Source organism: Salvia splendens, chromosome 16 (genome assembly GCF_004379255.2).
Source record: "Salvia splendens isolate huo1 chromosome 16, SspV2, whole genome shotgun sequence".
Classification (NCBI taxonomy): Eukaryota; Viridiplantae; Streptophyta; class Magnoliopsida; order Lamiales; family Lamiaceae; genus Salvia; species Salvia splendens.
Window position 1 is genome coordinate 3,391,707 of NC_056047.1, and position 12,160 is coordinate 3,403,866.

General features: G+C 38.3%; 2 protein-coding genes across 2 annotated transcripts; one reads left to right on the forward strand and one right to left on the reverse strand.

Annotated features, from left to right (window-relative positions):
* Nucleotides 1–50: 50 nt before the first annotated feature.
* On the reverse strand, nucleotides 51–7,999 carry LOC121769779 (polyribonucleotide nucleotidyltransferase 2, mitochondrial-like). The gene is made up of 18 exons (XM_042166537.1): nucleotides 7,472–7,999; nucleotides 6,926–7,268; nucleotides 6,676–6,831; nucleotides 6,418–6,588; nucleotides 5,675–5,800; nucleotides 5,445–5,606; nucleotides 5,198–5,317; nucleotides 4,728–4,865; nucleotides 4,432–4,594; nucleotides 3,728–3,853; nucleotides 3,514–3,644; nucleotides 2,649–2,868; nucleotides 2,438–2,521; nucleotides 1,856–1,935; nucleotides 1,563–1,706; nucleotides 1,170–1,467; nucleotides 928–1,055; nucleotides 51–511 (listed from the first exon to the last, which is right to left on the reverse strand). The coding sequence occupies exons 1-18, from the start codon at nucleotides 7,534–7,536 to the stop codon at nucleotides 410–412; spliced, it is 2,757 nt and encodes a 918-aa protein (XP_042022471.1). The 5' UTR covers nucleotides 7,537–7,999; the 3' UTR covers nucleotides 51–409.
* A 2,795-nt stretch (nucleotides 8,000–10,794) lies between these two features.
* Nucleotides 10,795–12,155, forward strand: LOC121772456 (glutaredoxin-like). Its single transcript, XM_042169575.1, has 4 exons — nucleotides 10,795–10,951; nucleotides 11,452–11,540; nucleotides 11,721–11,819; nucleotides 11,907–12,155. Exons 1-4 carry the CDS (start codon nucleotides 10,896–10,898, stop codon nucleotides 12,008–12,010), a joined length of 348 nt encoding a protein of 115 aa, XP_042025509.1. The 5' UTR covers nucleotides 10,795–10,895; the 3' UTR covers nucleotides 12,011–12,155.
* The last annotated feature ends 5 nt before the right edge of the window (nucleotides 12,156–12,160 follow it).

Below are 12,160 nucleotides of genomic sequence, written 5' to 3' on the forward strand. Positions count from 1 at the left end.
AAAGTTTTATAAGAGATAGGAGAAAACTTCTACTTTCTCCTCTACATCTCTAACAATTTAAATTCCAGTTTTCCTTATTATGTAGTAATAAAAAAAAATGAGCTACTAAATGTACATGATCTAGAAACATGTCAATAACAGCTTAATGCTACGACAGAGAAAACTGAAATTTACACACACAACTTACCTGCCTACTACAAAATCGTTGCTCTATCTGTTACTCGTCTGATGTCTCGATCAAATTGCTGGCCAATTTTTCCTATTTAACTGTATCTCCTAAGAAATCCCCGGTAGTTTCATGCATTCAAGTTCATAAAAATACCAACGTCCACGTTGTGATGACGTTTCCAAGTATTGATTTATGTCAAAAAACTTAAGTCAGTTGCCAAACCTTGTACTTGTGTGATCCCTACTCCTGCACCAGAGACATCACTGGGATTCCCTTGCCAGAGAAACTGGTACACTTTACTCGCAGCTTGTCTCCGACCACAAACTTTTTTCCGGAACCAGTCTGCAAGATAGAGAGACCAAGTTTGATGGAATTGAATTACAGCACGATATTATATTGTTTTCTTTAACTTTCAGGCAACAGGCAAGTCTACGATTGCAGGAATAGTATGCGTTTTTTAACATTGGCATTCACTAGCAACGACCTTTTATCATACTAGTATTTACTCAGTCTTTAAGAATTTCTAGTAAAGAAGCCAGTGATCATCTATTCTTGAATTCTTGCATGTTAAGTCCTTACACGACTTCATGGGAGGTCCTTTCGGATAAGTGAAAATCAGTAAGGGGCGTCTCACATTAGACTTCAACTTTTAAGGTAAAATCTATAACTACTAAGGGACTTGAAAATGGAAATATATTTAACAGAAGAAGCCTAAAATTCCAAACTAAAGGACCAGAGGAGATAAGATTGATGTTTACCTCAAACCGGTACATCCCACGGATATCACTTCCGCAATCAAGGACTAGTCCATGAGCACGGATTTGCTGAACCTTGGCAGTCAGCTCTGTTCCAATTTTCAATTTCTTTGCATCTAGGGGAGCGTCAGCTGTAGAAGAACACCAACATCTTGAGCAATAATTAAACATTTCCTATCATGTTATAATCAAGGTTTCTAGAGTCAACATGGGAAATTTTTTTCCAAAGTGGAAAGAATTGTTACCTTTTGAAGGCTGATTTAGGGCAGAAGATTTGTCTGCCTCATCACACTCAGCAGCACTTCGAATCACAATCGATGCTAAGCTTTCCACAGCTTCCGCAGGCTGATTATCCTTATTTTCTTGCTCCGATTCAGGATTGCTTGAAGGCTTCCAAACTTTAGGTGTTTGTTGCCCAAGAGTAGTGGATGTTTTAGGTAAAGTGGCCTTGAGAGATAAATTGATATTACCACGCACGTCTAGGCCGATGCACATCAAATTTAGCACTTGGCCAACTGATACCACATCAGACACTCTGGACACCTGACAGAAAGAAATATATTTCCTAAGATTAACAAAAAAACCTCTGTAGAATAAGAGAGGCGCAAAACAACAAAAGGTGACAAAGATTGACAAACCGGATTGTGTGCTAATTCGGAAATGTGAAGGAGACCCTGTTGGCCTCCATTGAACTCTACAAAGGCACCATATTCCTTGATCGAAGTTACAATACCCTTATACACACCGCCCTTTTCAATCTCACGACCCACTATGAAATCAATCTGAAATCACAAGTTAAAATCACAACGGAATTAATGAATTAGGGTGACAATGAAACAACAATTTGTCTTCAGACGTAATGATATATAGTTACCAGCAAGAAATAAAAGTACCTTCAAACCAACTATATGCAAGCAGAGCAAACATTTACCTTTTCCATCACTTTATCGAGTACTGATTGGTTTTTAGCCACAACGGTAAGAGAACCGTCATTCACAGATATCCTTCCACCTGCAGCATAAACATGGTCAATGACATACTATCCAGAGTCCAGGTTGAATGCAGAAACTTAGAGAAGATATCCATAAGATTTATTTGCTTCAAGACCACAAAATGCCAAGGAATAGGTGAACCCTTGTTGTTAGGAAATTATCAATTATATAGGGACGTCTATAAGACAACGACAGGATAACCTTCCCAATGCAATAAAGTTACCCAGTGTCTATTTTCTTTGATAACAAGAATGAAGTTCACACTGTTTGTTGAAAGCATATTGATGGACAAACAATCACACAAAATCTAAGAAGAATTTAACTAAGTAAAAACATAAAAAAGTACTTTGCGATCCCAGCCATGTGATGCTATACAAGCTCGTTTTTAACATCACAAAATTTTGAATGTTTGAGGCTGCTAAAGTCCATAAACATGGCAATAAGCCGTAGTGATGGCAAAAAACAACACACACACATTCTTATAGATGTCGTTGCATGTTAACTAGAAGAGCAACCCAAACCTGTTTCTTCTTCAATCTTTCTCTTTAATGCACCGAGAGGACCAATCAAGCGTCGGATTGCTTCATTGCTGTACTTCAAATTCACTGATATTGGAGAGAAGTGCAAATCATTGGCATCATATATAAAAAAGATAGACAAGGAAGCAAAAGAAAAGACCCTCATCTACAGCAACTCGTCTGATAAAAAAAGAGATGCATCAGTTACACTTACATATCCGTGGAGAGTTTCTACCATCCTGAGTACGTGGAACATTTATCTCTTGTTCCATATGGTCAAGGATTTGAATGCGGCCTTTACGAGCAGGCTCTAAAGACTCACATATTATATCTAAAGGGATTCCTGCAGGTTTTATATCCAACTGAATAGCTGTAACTCCATTTCGGGTTCCAGCAATTTTGAAGTCCATATCTCCCAAATGATCCTCCAAACCCTATAGTCATAATATAGAAAGAAGCAAATAAACAAAATCACATCTACAATCAAAAGATCACTCAGGAACGCAAGCAAGCACTGCAATTCAACACCACAGGTTAAATCGAAAAGAAAATAAAAAACATAATGGAGCACAATTGGTTTTAATACGAATATTTGAGGATTTGAAGTAATCCACACCAGATTGAATTTTCATTGTGAGATCCACTGACATTCCACATACATAAGTTACAAGGTAACATTGCAGTACATGTGGATTCTATTAACCAAGGGTTATGCTCCTTCTCAATACATATAGTACTAGGTTTCATCACTCTCTTCATCCTTTCTTGGTTCCAGTCTCTATACATTAAAATTTTCCTTGACAACTTGTCTTCATCAATATTAAATCCAAGCACTTTATCCAGTAATATGACCTTTACGTGTCTGCTGGCATCGACACAAGTGCAAACAACAAACAAGTTTCATGGATCATCTAGATATTGATACAAAGTGTGACACTGTGACCAAAATACTTTCAACTCTAGCCTAAATAAATTCCCTTAAAACGTGTAGCTCAGTGAATCAAATTTGAATACATCGTAAGTAAAACTTTTTCCTCAGAAGAAGAAGCACCCATATAGTTCAACATGGTAAGCCTTACAAGAATATCAGTCAATATTCTGTAGTCCGTGATTTCACCAGTTGCAGGATCAGTTTCACTGATAAGTCCCACTGACAAACCTGCTACATGTTCCCTCAATGGAATGCCAGCATCCATTAAGGCCATACTACCTGCAAAAAATAATGTATGATGCTATTCTCAAGGGACTTTAATAGATAGATACCAAACAAGATATACAGTCTCGAAGGCCAACCCGCACAAACAGATGCCATTGATGTTGATCCATCAGAGGCCATGACTTCTGAATTAATACGAACAGTATATGGGCAATCGTCTTCAGGAGGCATTACAGCAAGAAGTGCTTTCTCAGCAAGGGTACCTGCAAAATCAAGATTAATTACAATACAATGTGAGGGAAGTAGTGAGCCAGTAGAATTGATGTGATATGGATTTAAGGCGGGAATTTTTACAAAGTCGAAGAGAGCGGTAAGAAAACTCTTAGCATCTACAAATTCAATTTAACGAGAGATGTATACATTTTTGCCAAGCATAGTAACTGAAAATTATAACAGTCAATTTTAACAAATGTGTACTTTTGGTGCACTTTCAAGTTTCATACTAATAAAATCATACAATTATATCAAGCATTTAACATAAATGTGAATCACAGAGGCAACAACCAAAATGGTACAAAAATAGAATTTCAACTATGTACATTGTGCATTGTGTAAGCACTAAATTTAATCCAACTATTAATAAGCTAAAAGAAAAGGATTGCACACACTGCTGGACGATTACCAAACCGCAAAAGCAGTCCTACACGTGCCAAGGCAAGGACACTAATAAAAGACATTGCTCATTAGCTATCAAGGTATGATAAGTAGGAAGACTGAAGAGACAAATGTTACAACAAAACAAGTATGCAATCATGATTAATTGGAAATGCCAGCAGCTCACCATGTCCAACTTCGCGTCTGTTCAGTCCAACTCGCTTACCAACTTCATTGGTACAAAATGGTGGAAAACTGTAGTGAAGCATAAATTTCTTCGTTGAAGGACCAACTAGAGAATCCAAAACTTGAGCTTCTCCAGGTGCACCAAGGGTCACAGTACAAAGAACCTATATCCAACATATGAAATAAATGAGGTAACAGAATTAAGTACTTCAGAAGAAAGTATACAGAACATCAAATGTCATGAAGTTTGCTATTTTCATTGACATCTTCTGGCACATAGACAGTTCAGTTTCTTACCTGAGTATCTCCACGAGAAAATATAGACGAACCATGTAGCACGGGCAAGTGACCAGCTTCACAATACACAGGCCTGACTTCATCAAGGCGTCTTCCATCAACTCTAATTCCCTCACCAATTATCCTTCTGCGAACAACCTGACATGGCAAGAATTACTGTCAAACCCATAATGAAGTGATAGTATATTGATTAGCAAGCGTTCAATGGAGTGCTGACCAAGGGAACAAGTTCCCATCTTTAACAGAACAAATCTTCTTTTCAAGCATTTGACATTCTTAGCAACCAATTTAAATATTTTTATCAGTGCAAAATATTTTCCAAACAAGCCAATAAATGCTTAATCAAGGGATCAAGAGTATCCCATTCCTTGATTCTTCCCTTCCCTCCAAGAAGAAAGGTAGTGAGAACATATCAGGGTCTTTATATAGAAACATGATTTTGTGCTAAAGATTGAGATTGATGCACATACCTTTTTCCGCACATTATCTACTGTTTTTGATAGAACTTTAAGACCTTCTTCATCACCTTCCGCCTCAAGTGTTTTTTTCACGTCCCGTCCTATATTATCTAAGGCTTCACCCCTTTCAAACTGTTCAGACATAAAGCACAATGCATCCAGATGAATAAATAAAGAATCACATAAACGGAAGATACTGCAATTTGAGATAGTACAATTCTTAATGCAAATATCAGTACTTTCTGTATCTGAAATAAACCTTGCCATATGTAGGGTCCGTGAACACAGCTTCAATGGGACCTTCTGACAAACTCCTTATTTTTTCAAAAGTATTCTCAGATACCGTGTATAACTTATAATCCCTTTTCTGTTTTCCAGCCTTGGCTGCCAACCTTAGTTGAGGCTCGAGATATTTGACTGCCTGAACAATCATAAGCATGCATCAGACAAGAAGTAGCAGGTCAATCAATAGAAGAAGTAAAAACTCACCTCAGGATGAGCAAATCTTAAAGCAGCTTCCAAGTCTCTTTCAGATATCTCACGTGACTGGAAATCTATCATTAATGTTTTGTCTTTTGTGCATGCATAAACCAAGTTAAGATCGCTTAGAAAAAGCTGCAAAAACATCCATAAGATACAAATTAGATTGTATCAATAGTGCCAGAGTTATTAAAAGCAAACGTTGTATTTTATACACTGACTTGAGACAAGCTACTAGCCTATTACCCTAAGAACATTTGAAAAATGGACATAATGAGGTTGAGACTAAAGAAAGAAACACAAGATCAGCCTTGTGAGAGTGAACAAGTTAATCAGTTCTTTTCTAGCCTATGCAGATGACTGAAATCAACCAGAAAAGCCAACAATCAAGTGTATGAAATACGAGTGTCATCACATCAACAGCCAAAACAAGTTACTCTATTTGCAACTTCCTAGGTACTATTATATATATATATATATGTATATATATATATATATATATATATATATATATATATATATAACTTGCTTAAAACTAGATAACATTAATTTGCTAGTACAAGATTTAGGAGGAGTAATTCAATTAAGAAGGTTGAATAAGCTCTAAAGGGAGAAAAAACAGCACACCTCAATATCCTAAGAAACATTACCTAGCTAAGATATGTGTACTTGACAATGAAATAGTATACTAAAATTGACATATACTATTAAACAATTAAACATTAGTCAACACAAGAAGGCAGTTCAAACACCTCATCCATGCTGGGATTGACAATCAATTGACCACCAATCCTCCCTATGCGAATCACTCCAATAGGACCGCCCCAAGGAACATCTGATAACATCAGAGCAGCAGATGCTGCATTAGCTGCCATTACATCCGGATCGTGCTTCCCATCGGATGAGAGGACAGTGGCCATAACCTTCAGAATAAGAATGTGAGCTGCAAAAAAGGAGCAGAGCAGGTCTAACATACAAGCTGAACATATACTCTGCCAATGCTACATTACCTGAACCTCATGGTAAAATCCAGGAGGAAAAAGAGGCCTTATAGGTCGATCAATGAGGCGGCCGCATAAGAGCTCGCGCTCTTTCGGAGCTCCCTCCCTCCTCATGAAAGTGTTCGGAATCATACCCTGAGCAAAATGCTTTTCTTGATAATCGACCTGATCAAACAAGAAATTTCAACAAGTTCCTTACTTTAAAATGTGAATTAGCACAGAAAATGCTATCTAAATTCTAAACAAAAGAAAAGCATACAGTGAGGGGTAAAAAATCGCGGCTGCCATCGCTCTTAGCTGAAGCCACTGTAGACAACACTTTCGTCTCTTCCATGGACAAAACGACGGAACCGTTCGCGAATCGTGCTATTCTGCCAGTTTCCATCGTGATCTTCCGCTTTCCGATCTCGAATTCTTCAGTGAACGTCTCGAGAACCTTCTTTCCAGCAACTAACGCGTCTGTGGCCGTAGTCGATTGCGCGGGTGACGACGGAGGCGCGCGGGAAATGCGTCCGCCGCAGATGGTGCGGAATTTGATCCGCCGCCATGGTATGGTTGTGAGTAGAGGGTTTGCTTTGGTTGCCACCGGCGCCATTAGTGAACTTGCAGAGAAAGCTAGAGTGAGAAGTTGAGGGTTTAGGGTTTAAGCGGAATCCAGAAATGATTAATTCAGAGTAGAAATGAGGTTCAGGTGAATCGCGCTTATTCAATTGGTAAAAAAAAATAATAGGAAAAAGTACAATTTTTAATATGATGAAAATACATTTTTTACAACGCAAAAGGGGTTTTAGTTATAAAACCCAACCTCCGGCAATTAAATGCTCCGGCCGACCGCCATGTCCATTGTCCATCGCCGCCGCTGCTCTCCATTGTCTTCGCTCTCAATCAGATCCTAGATTACCAGATCACCAAAATCCAGTACTCGTCAATCGATGTGTTCTCGCAATCAGTCCTCTCTCTTGTAGCTTCTCCAATCAGACGATTTGGTGACTGATCTTCGTCAGTTTAGTTACTCGTTGTGACTACACGATAGGGTCTTCCTCCTCGATTGATTCTCATTACTCTGAATGCAATTGCCATTTGCGAGCATCATCTAAATCATGTGTTTCATATGAAGGGTTTCGAGGGAGTTTTACTTGAGCACCAAAGAATTTATCGACGCCGTTGCACAAAATCTTGAGTCAAAGCTTCGTCCCCTGGTAACTATCCAGCAATCTTGAGATTTTGCTAAGGCACAACCGCACAACTCATGATTTCTAGGTGAAAATTCATATGCTGTAGTTTCTGTACATGTTATGTGAATGTGATATGCACCCTCTCAGTTTAAACTAAATTATCAATGGAATTAGTGTAATTAGCTTACAGTGAAAAACACGGCCTTTTATTATATATTGATTTAGATTCTTTTCTTTTCTTTTCTTTTCTTTTATACGCATAATTTAGTTATTTCTCTTTTATCTAGAGATATGTGATTCCTATTTTTAGCATTTTTATATAAAAAAAAAGGAATAACATAATTCAACAAATTGGATTCGTTAGGATCAACTCGAATCTAAAAAAGAAAAAATCAAACTGATTGTGGACAGCATTGCCTTATGTCTTTCAAATTTACTTTTAAGAGTGAATAATATTTTTTTAAATATTCTAAATAATTTGATTTCTATTTCAGCACCAACAATTGGGGAATGACTAAGAGCATCCACTATAGGAGGAAAGGGGGCGGACGAAAATCAGGGGCGAGGGTGGGGCGGTCTATAGTGGATCGGACGTCCGCCTCGGGGCGGACAAGAAAAATGGGGCGAGTGTGGGGCGGTAGAGGCTTCGCCTCCTACGGGGCGAGGACGGGGCGATGGTGATGGCGGCGGGGCGATCCGGGGCGAGGGGGGATCTATAGTGGGGCGACGGGCTATGGACGTCGCCCCGTTTGAGTTTTTTATTTTTTATTTTAAATTTTTTCGAAAATTATATCTATAAATACCACTCCTCCCGTATTCGTCAAGACAATTCGTCAACCGGTAGGACCGAAGAAACAATACTTTGCGCGGAAACAAGAGGGTGCTAGGAAGGATGTTGAGCGAGCTTTTGGTGTCCTTCAAGCGCGATGGGCCATTATACGGTGCCCGGCACGAGTTTGGCACGAATATGGTGTCGCAAATATTATGTTAGCATGTATCATATTGCATAATATGATAATAGAAGATGAAGGATTTGGGGCAGAGCGTTGGGCACCAGAAGAGGGCGCAAGTACAAGTAACGGATTCGCCCCCTCGCCGATCCAGATGGGCGTACCACAGAGCAATGAATATTTGATCCAACATTTCAGTGATATGCGCAGGAGCACAGCACATACCACACTCCAGACCGATTTGGTTGAAGAAGTTTGGGCACGTAGGGGAGGTGCCGGTGCAGTGTGAACACTATTATGATGTTTAATAGATTAATATTTCGTTGTATAATTTTACCCCCACTTTAATACAACGAAAATGTAGTGTTTAAATTTAATTCTTCACTTATACCCGTTTTTTATAATTACGTATAGTCCGATAAATTTAATTACTTATTATAATTGAATTAAAATTAAAATTAAAATTGGTTATTAAAATTTCGGGGCTATTGGAAGTGTCCGCCTATAGTGGGGCAGTGGAGGAAAAAATTGGGGCTATGAACAAAAAAGTGAGACTGTGGACGAAAAAAGGGGGCGGGGCTATTGGGGAAGGCCACCTATAGTGGATGCTCTAATACTATCGTTTTTACGAGGATCAAAACGTTGAAAGTTTCAGAACTTGACAAAAGATCACCTTTGTTGATGAATTCTACGGTCGAATGTGTATGTGCATTCGTAGGCATGATGTCAAAAATCGAATTCCGTTGCGAAATATAATTCACTTCAACAATCCTATTCTGGAAGGGCATCCACAATGGCTTTCGCTCAGCCATAGCCTAGCCACAAACTCCTCCTGCCACATCATCAGCACAAAAAATCCCCCTGCCACATCATCAGGACAAGCAAATAGCCCAGCAATAGCCTAGCAATAGTCTAGCCACATCACTCCTAATTATATAAAATAAATAATAATTGACAATCACACAAAATACGGAATTAAATTTACGACATAGATTCGAGCAAACTCAATAATAATATTAAAATTTAAAAAAGTACATTAATTAAAAAAACACAACTAAGAATGAGTTTTTCCCACATCGAAAGTGGAACATAAAACATTCAAGGATGTCTCTATAAAAGAGAAACAACCAATAATGAGCTTGTCCCACATCGAAAGTGGAACTTAAAACCTTCAAGGATGTCTCTATAAAAGAGAAACAACCAATAATGAGTTTGTCCCACATCGAAAGTGAAACTTAAAACCTTCAAGGATGTCTCTATAAAAGAGAAACAACCAAGAATGAGTTTGTCTCACATCGAAAGTGGAACATAAAACCTTCAAGGATGTCTCTATAAAAGAGAAACAACCAAGAATGAGTTTGTCCCAAAAAAAAAACATTAAATAAAAAAAATTTAAAATTGACTGGCCGATTGCTCGCCGATCGGGAGTCTACAATGGCGGCCAGCCGATCGGTGAGGGCATCGGCCAGCGCCCGAGAATCGGCGTAGGCACGCCGATTTTTTCACCGATTTGGCGCTCGCCGGTTCTAATGGTTCGACGAGCAGACCAGCGAGCGCCGGAAATCGGCTAGCCGGCCCGCTCGCCGCCATTGGAGATGCTCGAAGCCAGATTAGTTTTTAGAGGCATATTTTATTAAATTATTAGTATTTTTTTAAATTTACACGTTCATACTCATATCTATACAATAAAAAGGCAACCATGTTAGTATATTGCAACTTGAAATGAAGGCATTGGAGAATTATCTATCGAGGTTAAATTTCATATTTTTTTTTGTTAGTGCAAAAAATAAATAAAAAATCGAAGACGAATGTAAATTCAAGAATATTCATTGAGTTTATTAAAACTCAATTATTTATTCAATAGTGGGTAAAAAAAGTAAACGATGGCCATATTTTGTGAACGTGTATGAACATGCAACAAAGAAAAGTGGACCGCGTTTTGTTTAATTATAAGAGACATAGAGATTTTAAATCTTTGGCCCAACTAATTTAATGCAATTTGCCATTACATTAAATAATTTTACCATTACATATTAAAGTCCAGCTCTACCGCGTCAGCTCATATCCTTAATTCCATTTCAATTCGAGCTTCATCGCAGAAAAAATGGCGCTTCCCAAAGCCAAAGAAATCGCTGATTCAGCCCCCGTCGTCATCTTCAGGTCCTTTCTCTGTTACGGTCGTTGTTATACTTATACTTATAAACACGCACACACACACGCACGTGTATATGCATGAGAATTGAGCGAGGTGTAAGTGTATTCGATTATCTCCGAATTGAAATTGATGGCGATTTTTTAGGTTATTAGTGTTGTGATTGAAGATAAGAGATAGTGTTTGTAGCGGTGTATCTATCCGTGATTATGTGTTGTGTTATGCGTTGAATTATGTGAATCTGTTTTTTAATTGGAACGAGATTTTTTTTTCTGTTGATTTGTGGCGTTCTTACTCTGCGTGGATATGCATATGAATTGAGCGAGGTTTTACTTTATTCGATTATCTCCGAATTGAAATTGATGGCGAATTTAGGTTATTAGTGTTGTGATTGAGGATTTAAGGGATAGTGTTTGGAGCGTTGTATTTATCCATGATGATGTGTTATGTTATGCGTAGAATTATGTTAATCTGTTTTTAAAGGAAACGAGCTTTTTCTGTTGATCAGCAAAACATACTGTTCTTACTGCTCCACGGTGAAGAGATTGCTGAAGGAGCTCGGCGCCTCCTTCAAGGTCATTGAACTGAATGTTGAAGGTTCCTCCTTTCTTCTCTCGCCTGATTACTTTGCATAATTTCTGATTATATTGGTAGCATAATTTGACAAGATCATTAAAATCTTATGGGAAAAATTACTAGTGTTAGGCCTATTATGTTCCACTTTACATGATTATCAATGAAAATATTGCATTACTGAGACCTGTATATTCACTGAAGATGATGGAAGTGAAATGCAATCCGCTCTGGCTCAATGGACTGGACAGCGCACCGTGCCAAATGTGTTCATTGGCGGCAAGCACATAGGTGGATGCGATGGTATTTGACACTTACCTTACCATTCTGTGTTTGTGTATTTGCATACTCGGTGTACTCTGTTTCACGCCATATTCGTGTATTTTGCAGCAACCATTGCACTGCATGGAGGCGGGAAGCTCGTTCCGTTGCTGACCGAAGTTGGTGCAGTTGCCAAAGCTGAAACCTCAGGAGGTACTAAAGCTTCTATCTAGAGTACCAATCAACTTCAGATATGCTACATACTTACAAATGTCATGATACTGCAGACCTCACAGTTTTATGTTATTAGTATGATATTTATGATTATGTGATACTCTGTTTGCCTAAATATGAAATAAATCAAGATTTTTGATGATATTAAC

Coding starts and splice junctions, on each gene's coding strand:
- LOC121769779 (XM_042166537.1), bottom strand. CDS start 7,536: ATGGAGAGCAGCGGCGGCGATGGACAATGGACATGGCGGTCGGCCGGA. Junction 3,645..3,727: donor AATGGCATCTGTTTGTGCGG/GTTGGCCTTCGA, acceptor TATTTTTTGCAG/GTAGTATGGCCTTAATGGAT. Junction 1,056..1,169: donor CCTAAATCAGCCTTCAAAAG/GTAACAATTCTT, acceptor GTTCTTCTACAG/CTGACGCTCCCCTAGATGCA.
- LOC121772456 (XM_042169575.1), top strand. CDS start 10,896: ATGGCGCTTCCCAAAGCCAAAGAAATCGCTGATTCAGCCCCCGTCGTC. Junction 10,952..11,451: donor GCCCCCGTCGTCATCTTCAG/GTCCTTTCTCTG, acceptor TCTGTTGATCAG/CAAAACATACTGTTCTTACT. Junction 11,541..11,720: donor CATTGAACTGAATGTTGAAG/GTTCCTCCTTTC, acceptor TATTCACTGAAG/ATGATGGAAGTGAAATGCAA.